At 36.1% G+C, this 14,072-nt stretch overlaps 1 protein-coding gene across 7 annotated transcripts in view; it reads right to left on the minus strand.

Moving 5' to 3' along the window:
* The window catches only part of ATP2B4 (ATPase plasma membrane Ca2+ transporting 4), a 155,500-nt gene that overhangs the window by 41,822 nt on the left and 99,606 nt on the right, over window positions 1-14,072 (minus strand). For 5 of the 7 annotated variants that reach the window (XM_026676858.2, XM_087959749.1, XM_087959744.1 and 2 more), the window contains exons 4-7: window positions 6,657-6,914; window positions 5,176-5,301; window positions 3,773-3,898; window positions 1,133-1,168 (exon numbers count right to left, since the gene is read on the minus strand). In XM_026676858.2, coding sequence (XP_026532643.1) covers window positions 1,133-1,168; window positions 3,773-3,898; window positions 5,176-5,301; window positions 6,657-6,914 — 546 coding nt within the window. The remainder of the gene's footprint in view (window positions 1-1,132; window positions 1,169-3,772; window positions 3,899-5,175; window positions 5,302-6,656; window positions 6,915-14,072) is intronic. The other 2 variants (XM_087959745.1, XM_087959748.1) reach the window with 1 other exon arrangement.

A 14,072-nucleotide genomic window follows, 5' to 3' on the forward strand; every position in this document is an offset into this window, starting at 1 on the left:
GCAGATCCTCAACTGGTGCATATCAGCATAACTGCAGCAATTTATTTACCTACCAAAATCAGAGATTCAATCCCCAAATCCACAGAATTAATAAGAGCTTTAAAAAAAAAACTAAAATCAAATGATGTAGGCTTTTATATTATGCACTTCTTTTAATTATTTATTGCTCATTGGGGTATTTGTATGCACTGAGAATTATTTTATGCAGACTGAAATATAAATTTCTCATCAATAAACAAAGGCAAAATGCCATCAATTCCCAAAATCATGTGGGTTCAGAAGAATGTGGGCAGTACTACCCAATAACTGATTTGCACAGTTAGGATTTATGGACATGATGGGAAGGGGCAAGGAAGAGGATAATCAATGCCAAAATAATCCAAGATTTCAAGGCCAGAAGGAGGGAAAACTCAAAACTGTGGAGAAAAGGAAGAAAAAGAGAAAGGCAAGAAGGAGAACAGACAGGTACAGAAATGAGCTTCTTCACCATAGCCTGGAAAGAACAGGGGGTGATACATATCAGAAAATAAACACTCACTTTGATTCAAAAGCCCATGAGAAGAACAGAGTGCCATGAATACGTATGCTGGACCCACCACACAAGGGTCTGATTTTTATTTTTTATTTTAAAAAAGATCAGATTTGGAACTGGAGATAGAAAGCCAACCCACATCATCTTGGGAAGTAAGTAATTATCCCAATTGTATAGGAACTCACTTCATATCAAATAGTCCTTCATGCATATTTAACTAAGAGATTTCCATAAAGGTTTTACATCTTTTGTGTTTCGTTTTAAAACCATGGTACAGTGGCCTAGTTCTTATAGTGCGTCAGGCATGCATGCAGATATCAAGGCATACACCTCATAGCATCGGCTCAAAAATTCAGTACTCAACTAGATGAAGATTGTGTAGTACTAGATATGGAATTCTCCCAAGTAAGGATGGCTATACAGTGGATAGAAAAAAGAGTGGTGGGTGATAAGCATTGTGGTAATCATGACACTCTCTTCTAGAACAACAAGGCGAGATTCCCGCCGTAGCGACAAAGAGCACAGACTCATGGGAAGAAGGAAGGAGGAATGCTCAGTAGTTAGTGTGGTGCTGGTTCAAAGGATGGAGAGGCTGGTTACCTTTGTTGCGATTTTCAGGGGCTCCGGTTTTTTTACCTGTTTAGACAAAGAGAGAAAGGGTGGAGCACTGAGCGCATGATTCTTGACTCTGATGTCCCTGATGGTGAGGGCACCTTTATGTGGGAACTCAGTGCTCTTATGTGGAGGTTGCAGATATCGAGAGGTAAGCTATACTTGATAGAACTGCCATCTGGACTGACAAATGCAAAAGGCCCAGAGAAGTTCAATGTTTCTCCAACTAATTGCCATTATGAACTCCCTCTTTTCAATTCTTGTGCTCACTCTACTGAAAACAAGCAAGTATAGGAACAACCATTTGAATCAATGGAATAATTTGCTGTTCAGAGTGACAGATTGTATTATGACTGAGCTATCAGCACTAAATATTAAGGATCAGTTCTTACACTGAACTCCACTAAGTTAATTTTTTTCAACAGTGTGGGGACGACATGTTTTTTTCCTATCACGCTGAGCTTAACACTACAACATCTATAATACAACTCACACTCCACTTTGTGGAGCTATGTGGAATAGGGGAATAGAAAGATCGGGCTCTACTCCCTTGAGCATCATGCTCCCTGTTGCTGTCATGATGAATTCTCTATTTCAATCCATATCAAAAGGAAAGACAGGGGACTTCAAGAAAATACTCATTTATTATTAATGCCTAGAATGTTCTACTTGCAGATTTATTCTTTGGCCTCAAGGAGAAGATATCACCCCTATTTCTGCTGAGGTCTGGGTAAGAGTCATCTTGAATGGTAGCTGTGAATCCCCACCCACCCCACACCCTGAAAGGAAAAGATAAAGGAGCAGCTACAGCCCAAATGTTTTCCATTTCACTCATTTGTGTATTCAAATAAAAAATAGGAAAAATAAGCAACTTCTGCTTAGAGGGGTAGATAGAATGACCTTATCTGGCTGCTAACAAAACTGCACCACCATCTTTCCTCAGTCTTAGCCTCATTAAGTCCTGTCCTTTTAACACTGTTTCAGTGGGGTGATGTTGGAGAAGCTATCAGCAGATCATTTTTGCATATCCCTTGGCTGGCCAAGATGGAATTAAAACTCAGATGTCTCTTATGTTATGAGCAAATCAGACCAGCAAGCAGGTTTTTGTTTTCATAAACCACATACCAAAGTTCTGTTTTCTTTGTCTTTAGTTGAAAGCGAAAAAAGCTTCAAAATCTTATTTGGATAAGCTACCATGCACAATGCTTTGTGATTTAATAGAGGCTGAGTAGTCCAGTAGAGGTTGTTAAAATTGTTTGGGTTCAGATTAACTATTTTGTAATAAACACATACACTGATCACATTTACCATTCTCCAGTGATCGTTGCTCAGCGTGAGCTTATTTCACAATATGGAAATATGAATGACACATTTAAGAGGATTGCTCCAAGTATGAATAAGTTTGCATTAAGTAGTGGGTGCAGTAATGATTCCTCTTTAATAAAAATTTAGTCACATGGACTGTGGAAACCACTCTACACTAGCTAAAATCAATGCTAGGTTGAAGGAAAAAATAATAGAATGTCCCTACAAAATGCTTCTTAAGTAAATGTTTCAAAGAGTTTAAACAATAACCTAGAGAAATGTGTACTTATCTTTTGAGTGTACAATCTTTTGGACAAGGAATTTTATCATGCTCCTGATACATCAACTTTATTTTTTAAGAGTGAAAGTACATAAAAAAGTTCCACTAAAGATATATATCCACCATCGAAAACATGTTACCAGAAACTTCACGGAAGTTCATCCAAGCAGGAGACAAAAGCAAGACTTCTCTATACCACTATTTGACCCCAAGTAACTTGATGTGCATAGCTATAATATGATCATGGTTACATATTCAATTGACCTTAGTTATGATCTTAATAATTTTATTCTGGGATGAGAAACCTATGGTTCCTTAGTGTGTCCATAGTGGTGTGTCCATAGTAAACAAGTTACAATTGAAGGGCCATGGATGCTCATCCTTGCTATCTGTTAAGAGCAAACCTGTTTCTGTCAAGTGCCAATTGGTAGGCAGGCAAAAATGTATCAAAGTAAAAGATGTATCAGCAGGATTTTTCTTCTAAGATTTGTAGCAGTACCACAAAACCAATACAAACAAAAAAAGGTGCCCTCAAATGGTAGTAGAGAAGTAAACAATCTTATGTCAACTGGATATGCTCACTTGTCATAGAAAGCAGGCCAGGTATTAAAAATAAAGGATTTGGGTGGGGGAAGGAGGCAATACAATGGGATATTTTGTAAAAGTACATGTTGTTCAACACCCTATACGCAAGTACTTGGCACCACAACTGCTCATTTCAGGTCCCCTTGTCTTTTTCAAAATTCACTTGTGCTTGATGCAGATGATGACTCAATAGACAAAAATCTGCATGTTGTTTCCAAAACCAACTTTTAGATGACAATCTTCTATTGTCTCCATTTCTTGGCATTATTGAGCTACTAGTGATCTGTGAGCATGATCCTTGACCCTCTAATCTCTGGCATGCACAGTGCCGATTACATGTTGCGTTTATAATAAGATGCTTGAACCTTCAGGTTTTACCCCCTTATAAAACTCAAAAACTTCCAATGTCACTAAGGAACTTCATGCTACCAACATCAAGAATGGCTTATGGCTCTTACCTTTCTTGGCTTTTTTCTCCTCATCCCCTTCACCGGCGCCCAAAAGAGTAAAAATTATTCCAGTCTGTGAGTTGATACCCACAGCAGTCACCACCATTCGACCAGAGCCCTCCATTACATGAGTGCCTAACAAGAACAACAGGTGAAGCATGGGAAAGGAAGAAAAAAAAGAGGCAATGGATAAAACAATAGAATCAATTCCAAAATATAACCTAAAAGATGTTCACATCATATCTGGAAGATGAAATTTAATCTCTAGATCACTTGTTCATATTGATGTACATGCATGCATGAATTTCCTGTCTGTGCTAGCTTCAATATTCATAGTGCATATAATACATGCAAGGAAATATATATATAATGACAATTGAATAACTTTTTTATTTTTTAAAGAAGCATGAAAGGCTCAATCCCATTGGCCAACAAGAGTTGGATAAGACTAATTCTTTTACTAAAGCATTCTTGAATGTTGTTATGCTACTTCTCCAGGAAGAAGTAGAAGTTGAGGGATGCTATAGAGAATGTGATGACCCATAGTCTCTCAAAATAACCCAAAACCCAAAACATACATTAAAGTCCGGTAAGGCCTTTAACTTAACTTCACTGTTTTAATTAGGCATAGTTTAAAGTCACAAAAATAAATAATGAGGCAAAAACGAAACCAAAACAAACCGCATTAACAAGAGTTCCGAAGCAAGCCAAGATAACTAATCATACATTCCAGGAAGATAACCGAGGAGAGTCCATGGGAAGAAAGACAGCAAAGATAAACCTCTTTCAAAGAAAACACCAAACTTTGACTCCAGCAATTCTGACTACGCAGTTACAAACTTATATACATAGCTCCCAGATGCAAGCCATGAGGAGGATCATGGTAATCTCCTCCTGAGTAGACCTCGCTTTTCCCTGATCCTCTCCTCCCTGCGTGACCTAGGATGGATAGGGGATGGGCCTGGATCCTCCTCTGGTTGCTCAGCTGGCCTCTGCCCTTCCCCGGCCTTCTCCACCACCTCTGGAGCCACACTCCCACTCCCTGTTGGCTGTTCCTCCTCTTCCTCAGAGTCAGTCTCCATCAGGGGCATGACAGAGAATCAAGTATTCAGTATGATTATGCTACAGCTTCATAGTCAAAAAGAATGGACCAGATAAGTGAAGCTTGTACATGAGATGGTTCAAAGATCCCTGTGAAAAGCAAAATAAATGTTGAATGTTTCCCAGAATGTGGAAAATCTTGCCTAGCTTATCCTAGAGAATAATAAAACAGCTTCTTTACTACACAACTACCGGCATTTTCATAAGGGCAATTATCAGCGTACGGGATATATTTGCACCTAGGTGCCAAAAGGCTCAAGAGATCTGAACTATAAATGAAGTTCCAATTTCCTGCAACCTGACAGACTTACCAGAAAGCAGCATAGGGTCTTTATCCAAAGATTTCTTCACGTGGTCAGATTCCCCAGTCAGAGAGCTCTCATCAATTTTCAAATCATTTCCTTGAATCAAAATGCCATCTGCTGGCAACAGATCCCCTAAAAAAGTCAGAAAAGCAACAGATCACCAGTTTTCTACACCAAATCAAGGCTTTAGAAAATCCATCAGGCCAAAGCCAAATTAACTTTTGTATTTTTTTTTAAAAAAAGCTTAACTGATGACAGAGAGGGGCATGTAGTCATTACTGGAAATGCAATATGTTAGGCAGCATCATTTTTGCTGAATTCAGCAATAATAGGAAAAAAAATTCCTGCCTGTACTCAACTAATTTGCTTTGGAAAAAAAAAAAGTTGAATTCCAATTGTACTGAGAGAGAGAGAGAGATAAATTGAGTTTCCACAGGCTGTGTTCCTGCTAAGCATTATTCCCTTTGCATGTAAGAATTCCATTAGGAATTGAGGAAAATCCATCCATCCTTCAGCTGTGAGACATAATTGCAATTCCACAAACAAATAAGGGAAATTCAGATAAGCAAGTATATTTTGAAGGCTTTGAAAGAGGGTAGTCATCAGGACACATTCATGTAATTAATAAAATAATATTCAATGTTAACTTTTTTTCATACAAGTTTCATTTGAACAAGTACCATAAGGTTATCCAAAGTGCAAAGTTTATATATCTGCTTTCCTGCTTGTACTCTTTCCTATATGCCAATTCTTCAATATCACTTTTAATCAATCTCTTTTTCACAAGAGACCACACATTCATTAGGCCCAAGAGAATTATATAACTGGTTGAATTTCATTCATGTGAACCATATACATACAGTATATAACCTTTTTCTGCACCTCATAGACTTTTTCCCAAGGGGCTTCATGGTACATCCTGATGCTGAACCCATGTACTTCTTCCAGACAGTTAAGCACTGCATCTCCTAAACATCTTATATTTCCTATAGGAGAATGATGCTGGAAGGTCAGCATGGTGCATCTTGGAATAATGCTGTCTTTATTAAGCTGCAGATGAACTACACTGCTGATCTTCTCATCCCATTTTAGTTAAGTGTTGAACAGCAGCAGAAAATTGAGGAAATAAGGACTGGAGCTGGCTTTCTGTGCATATGAGTGCAGAAAGAAAGAAAATAGGAGCACAGCAATTTTTTAATGTAGACAACACACATGGTATCTTGACTCACATAGGTTGTACAGTATCATCCCTCTCGTCATGATACTTCTTCCAGCAGGAAGCAAGGAGTTGGATGTGCATGAGATATTTCCATGGATGGCAAAGATTGTTCACCTGGCTTGTGAATGATAACTGACAAACCTAGAAGCAGCACCTATGTCTTAATGTGTATATGTCCCTTTGGTTTTAATCGCACAGTGATAACTATAAGCACAGTGATAATTTCAATACATGAGAAAAATATTCTGGAAAATTTATAGTTACTCACCATATTTGATTTGAGCAATGTCCCCAACCACAATCTCAGCTACAGGAATTTGGATCACCTGTCCCTTACGGATGACAGTAAATTTCTGCTCCTGCTCGATGCGACTCTGCAGACCCCGGAATTGTTTCTCTTTGCTCCAGTCATTGAAAGCTGTGACCAACACCACAATAATAACTGAGAAGAGGATGGCTGCTCCCTCAATCCAGCCAGCCTGAGCTTCACCTTCATCTTCTGCACTGCCCTTTACTTCTCCACATACTTCCAAGAGAAAAGAATGGTTTAAAATAATACTACATTGAAATAATACTTGGAGAATCACAGAATCAGTATTTTAGACAGACTCAAACTTGTTATATTCCATAATAATTCTACAGACAACATTAAATACAAAGAAGGCAACATTTTTGTTTACTAGCACTTTGCATCCAAAACCCGAAATGAAAAAAAATATATACATTATTTTGTAAAGATTCCAGAGATATTTATCTGTGAACAAACTTCACAGGGTATAATAAGCTTCAACTACTGAAGGTAATTGTAAAAATATATTCTTAGCTTTACTGCGACAATGATTGCAGAAAAATAACCCATCAATCTATATCAGCTTCATGATTAAAGTAGAATTAATTCATTGAAATAATAAGAACTGATGGAGAATCAAAGGTATCGAAGTATGTTAATAACACTTTAAGGGATATCTAAGACACATAAAAATGTCAAACTGTTCCATTCCAGAGGTAGTCTGGCTCTGAAATGGTTGGTTTTTTTTAGAATTACTTCCAAAGTAATTTTCAAATGAAATCATTCAAAAAAAAAAAAATCCAGCAATACAATGCAATAAATATAACTACAATTCAAAATCATGAAGTACTGTATAAAAATAGTTTAGTTAATAATGAAATTTATACAACTGAACAAAAAAGGCTTTTAATTCTTGTCCACATTGTGAACCCCTTTGATCTCAATAAAAAAGATCATTTCATACAGTAGGCATCTCAATCACGAATGATTCTATGTAGCATGATAAGGAAGGATATTTCCTCAAAAAACAAAGGCTAGGTAGGCCAGTAAAATGGTCTTGCATGGAAGAAAGTGGCTCTGGTCCAGATCAGTTGAAGACCTCTCTATTCTCATGCAACATCCCTACTATATAAGATGTCTTAGTTAGCAGTGGGCTTCTGAGTTCAATTTAAGGTGTTCTGAAATAAGCAAAACTGAATGATCCCCGAAGTCACAACATTGTCATAAATCCTTTGATCAAAAAAGGCACAACTGGAAGAAACCACTGTTGCAGTGAGCAAGTTAAGAAGGTTTTTAAAAATTACACTGAAAGAAAGAGAAAGCCTCTTAGCTCTAAAGTTAGGTAACATAAGCTGGTCTGTTTTGCCACCATCTGGAATATGTTATGACTATTTTAAGCTTTACAAAACAGAGTAACAGAGTTGGAAGGGACCTTGTAGATCATCTAGTGCAACCCCCTGCCCAAGCAGGAGGCCCTATACCATTTCTAACAAATGGCAGTTCAATCTCTTCTTGAAAGTCTCAAGTGATGAAGCTCCCACAACTTCCAAAGGCAAGCTGTTCCACTGGTTGACTGTTCTGTCAGAAAATTTCTCCTTATTTCCAGGTTAAATCTTTCCTTGTTCAGTTTCCATCCATTATTCCTTGTCTGGTCTACAGGTGCTTTAGAAAATAGATTGCTCCCTTCCTCTCTGTGGCAGATCCTCAAATATTGGAACACTGCTATCGTATCTCCCCTGGTCTTTCTCTTCACTAGACTAGCCAAGCCCAGTTCTTGTAACTGTTCTTCATATGTTTTAGTCTCCAGTCCTCTAATCATCCTGGTTGCTCTTTTCTGCACTTTTTCTAGAGCCTCAGCATTTTTTTTTATAGTGTGGTGACCAAAACTGGATGTAGTACTATAGGTATGGTCTTACTTAGGCTTTATAGAGTGGTATTAATACCTTACTTGATCTTGATTGTATCCCTCTGTTAATGCAATTTAGGATTACATTGGCTTTTTTGGCTGCTGCTGCACATTGCTGGCTCATATTTAGCTGGTGGTCCACTAAGACTCAAAGATCCCTCTCAGAATTACTGCTGGTAATCCTGGTTTCACCCAGTCTATATGTATAATTTTGATTTTTTTTTTGCATAAGTGTAGGACTTTACTTTTCTCTACATTGAATTTCATTTTGTTAGATAGGGCCCAGTGTTCAGGTCTGTCATGATACATTTGGGTCTTGAGCCTGTCTTCTAGGGTGTTAGCTATTCCTGCCAGCTTAGTGTCATCTGCAAATTTGGTAAGTTCCCCTTCTCTCTAAAACTCATCTTGCTGCTCCCTGTTTTAGTGGACAACCAAAATAGAACCAATGTTTGGCATTAAAGAACTACTTGCTCTCCCACAAACCTTACCAACATGCAGAGTCCCTTTCAGGAAACCTTTCCTCAGCCCTTTGCTTCCTGAATTTTCTAGAGGACCCTCAGGAAATGCTCCTTCTTGCTTGAGGCATTCAATGTTTGGAAAAGGAGGTTCTCTCAACAGCCAATCATCTGTCTTTTAAATGCCAAAGACAGACAACATTTTGTTTTCCCAGGCATCTAAAAAACTACCATCTGATTCTGCCACTGTGAGGTTCTCCTGTACTTGTAGCATCTTCTTTTGTTCCATTACTTTATTAGTTTATTCCTGATGCTGATTGTTAGCTTCTTGAGAATATATGGCCCTTTTCTTTGTGGTGTGCCTGTTCCAATCTAACAACCATGGGTATACACAAACACTTAAATAAAATAAAATACTCATAATACTAGCTTTTACAGCAGGAAAATGCTGAAGAATTATTCTAAGAAAAACTATTGCTTCTCTAGCAATAAAATAGTTGTATCGAATATTTTAAGATGCAGAGAAAATGAAGCACAGAATCTTTTTCCACATGAGAATTTGAGAGAATTTAAGTATAGGAATGATGGCTAGAATCAATCTGGAATCACTGAAATTTATTTTTCTTAAATCTTATAACAGAGCTATTACAGATAAGAATTTCCTTTCCCTCATGCCATTGTTTTCTTTCTGTTTTTTTTAATTCCTGCAGCCTAATATAATTGTCCTTCAAAATTAATTTAAGGCATTTTTAAATTTTAAGCATACCTGCTTGATTTTGGAAGGATTTAAGTTCCTTGGACTGTGAGATTACTATTATATATATATGGCTCAATAGTAATTATATTCAAATAAAAATGTTTTAATTCTATCAAAATCAACATTTCAATAAGCAATATTTAAAAACAAAGCTATAAGTTAAACAGTGGTATGTCAAAAGAAAAAGATATTAATATCTTAAAAGTGTCTCAAAAATTAAATCATAAAATGAATTACTTATATAATCAATCAATCAATCAGTCTATTACAGTCTTACACCAGAGACCAGAATAAAAATGCTCAGTAGATATACAATTAAAAATTCTAGTATAAAATATAAATAACAATTAAAATCTATAATAAAATCCAGCCTTCTCAATTATACTTGGTCTAACTACACTAAAATTACAATCCATAAACTATGTGGCCTGTTGTAGGTTCAATGCTAAAAGGGAAAAGACTAAGCGATTCAAAGGTTTTGTCACATTTGTTAATGTAACTATAGTGGAGAAGATATTGTTTGCAACGAATCCCCAGTGCCGCTGCGCAGAATTTGGCCATCTGAACTGTAGTTATGGACTGTTGCTTGTGTAAAATAAATCAGCTAAAATAATATAGAATATTTAATTTCTGTCTCCGTTTATGTGTTTAAGATTGTATAAATATTTGTGCAACTGGAAGACAATGAGTTATTTCAATTTTTTAAAAAAAGTGAAAACTGAAGTGATTTAGAGAGAATTAACAGACTCTATTTATAGAATGAGTTTAATAAACCATAAAAATGTTTTATAAAATCACATTGAAGATCAAGAGTCAAATTATCTTTTTTGAGAGGACCAAGTTATCTGAAATAAATAATTCCAAGAAAAAGAAATGCATCCAAATCCTTCTGTGAAAGAAGTACAAATCAAATGGGAGAAATACAAATCAAAGGAAGGAAAGAGAAGAAGGCCAGCTGTAAGGATTCAATGGTGTACCACTGAAAGATCTGAAGGTCTCAATTTACGATGGATCATTCTGAAGGTCTTATCTATGTGATCACTAAGAATTGTCATCAGTCTGATGGCACATAAGCAGCCAATTAAAGGAACCAATCGAAAATGACAACAGCTAGGCAAGCTATTACAAGTTGGCACATCCAGCAAAAAAATATTCCATTTGTGATAAGATAGGATAGCCTAGGGAATATTGGTATTTGTCTGTGAGATAAGGGTATCCTAAAACCATTTCATATACTGATAATACTTATAAACATACAAACAAATCTGAATATGTAAACAAGTCAGACTTATAGCATTTTAAGATGAAGAGATACAAATTAACTCTCCTTTCCGTGAGAGTTACAGCAGTCAACTGTAAAGCAAACAGCTAAGTGCCTAATTTGTCACCTGTTTTTCCATTCAAATTGTTTTATAGATAAAATGACTTGCTATTCCAATTAAAAAATGTATTCAGAAGGGCATTCCACAATTTATGAAATTAATTTGGCAAAAGAAATGCAATTCTCAAGTTACAATCAAAAATTTGGAAACATCTAGCATAACAGTCTGACAGTTTGAACAGGTTTTGGTCTTTAAAAAAAACCTAAATGGCAGCAGCAAAATGTCAAATGAAATTTAATGCAATGAGAGCAAAATAATGCACAATGCAAAGAGCTATTTAACTTAAGTACAGAATACTGAGCTCTGGAAACAGATTTTGGAGTCACTGCACGTTGTTGAAATTGCTCCCAAAGATTCTGTTAATACAGGAGACAGATCCATGAAATGAATTATCAGGCGACTTCATAAAAAGCCAATTTTATGTAAAATACAACTATTCCACAGAACTGTAAAGGCTGTAGCATAGCTGTAAAAGCTACTAGCATAGATGTCTATGGAGATTCTCAGTTATCCAGGTCATGGTTGTCCCAAAGGTGCTGTTTCAAGAGGCAAGTGGACGTTCTGGTTTTTCTTTGAAGACGTTTCGTTTCTCATCCAAGAAGCTTCTTCAGAAACCAGAAAGTCCAATTGCATCTTTGGGACTACTAGCATAGAGTAGTTAAAAAAAAAGGATATAGGACTACCTTTTTGGAGTGAGACTATTAACTACTGCTGTGACAGTTCTATGTCAGAGAGAGACAGAAAATGACAAATTGCTCTTCTTTTAAACCTTGACTTTTCTACTATATCAAACTTTCAGCTCAATCATTTCTAATCACAAGATGTTGGGCTAAATTAATCAAGTGAATTTACACAATTTATCTCATCTTAAGTCAGGGGTCTTTAAACTTGACAGCTTTAAGACTTGTGGATGTCAACTCCCAGAATTCCTCCTCCAGTCATGTTAGCTCAAGAATTCTGGGAGTTGAAGTCTACAAGTCTTAAACTTGCCAAGTTTGAAGACCTTTGTCTTAAGTGATCACTAAGGAAATGGCCCCTCAATAACGTTAAATTAAGGTGCCTCGTCCATATTATCAGAATAAACATCGCAAATTTTGGAAAATGGAATATTTTAAAATAAGTTATACTTCTGAAATACTGAAAAACACAGCTAACATATTTATATTAAAAACCTAGTGACCAAATGTCTGCCTATCTAACTTTGTATGTACAAAACTTTCTGTCCTGCCTTTGGTAATGATGTATTACATTATCTCAAATACAAGCTCTTGTAATTTATTCTGTGCATTTGTAATAACATAGCTACAGTAAGAAGAACATTAATTAATTTAATAACCTACTGAATCTATGTAAATAAAAAGTTAATTAGTTTCATTTCAACTGTCTGTTTTCTTGTGCAGAAATAGTTTTCAGGATATGTGCCTTAGAACAGCCTTCCAAAACTTGGCAGGATATGTGCCTTAGAACAGCCTTTAGACAGAGCTCCTTACTTTCCTCTTTAGGCTAATGCTCAGTTTACAGCTCCAAGGATTTACATCCATCATCTCCTTTTATAAAAGATGAGTTGGGGTGGCGGAATTGAGTTACAGCAGTGAAACTAGAACTTCCAATAGAAATTTTCCATAGGAAACTGAAACAAATTTCAGTGACAGCAAAAAACTTTGCTGGGTTTCTCACTATGTCAAAATTAGCCACACAGATATCTTCTCCAAACAGCATTAGCCAGTTTCAGTTTAAAAAATTCCCTAGTTAAAAGTTGATAAATAGTAAGGGATCTGATCATCTCAAAGCAAGATGCTTCTGGATATCTTAAAAATGATTAGACTGGGCAAAGCATTTCCTTCAGTTGTCCTCCTTTAGTTTTCATGGTGTCAGAAATACACTTTAGTTTCAACCATCAATTCGTAATAGTAATACTGACACAATCAAGAAAGGAGCAAATATTCCCCTTCCTTTGCTGAATGGCTTAGAGCAGTGTTTTTCAGTGTTTGGCAATGTTAAAATGTGTTGATCTCAATTCCCAGAATTCCCTAGCCACAATTCTGGGAATTCAAGTCCAGACATCCTAAAGTTGCCAAGTTTGAAAATTACATGGTTTAGAGAGTTGTCTTGTAACCTCTTATGCCTATTAGAGTGTCATATCTTACCACTGATTCTTAGGTGATTATTTTAAATGCGATCATAGCATTTTCAATTGTATAATCAATAGTCACCAGCCAAAAGTCCATGACACTCACATAATACTGAAATATTCTTTCAGTAGATTGGCACTGAAATATAGTCTGATATTTTATTAAAGTTTGAAACATTGCACATTATAAACTCAAAAATAAACCCTAAATTATTGCAAATAATATTGTCTTACTTTTTAATTAACAAAATGGCATTATTTATTTCCTGTGACTTGGCTTGTTTTACGCTTTTTAATGGGTGCATCAATATAACTTTAGTTAAGGTAGTTTCCAAAAACCATAAAACCATGTCTTACATTTCTATTCCTTATGGAAATGAAATTATTATAAACTTGGCATTTATGATTTTATGCACTCTACAATTTTAGCTTATTTCAAACTGACACAAACACTGTTTGGGTGATTCAACTTTTAAAGCCATTTTTGGACGAGTATATGATCTATTTCAATCAAATGTTCGTAACATAGGTGATATGCCAACAAATGTACTTTATTCAGACTTGTGAAGGAAGGCAATTCTTCATTTCTTTTATAAAATTCTGAGTAGCAATTCAAAAGTTACTGGCAAAGACCTCTATGCTGTATTCCAGCACCAGGATGTTTATAAGCAAATGAATAAGAAACAGCCTACAGTAGAACTAGATTATTTAAGTTTTATTTCCTTTAATGGGTAATCAGAATATAATTGCAGTCTCCATTTGCA

This window comes from Notechis scutatus, chromosome 3 (assembly GCF_049901735.1).
Source record: "Notechis scutatus isolate UNSWTSFEM ecotype Mainland chromosome 3, rNotScu1.2, whole genome shotgun sequence".
Lineage (NCBI taxonomy): Eukaryota > Metazoa > Chordata > Lepidosauria > Squamata > Elapidae > Notechis > Notechis scutatus.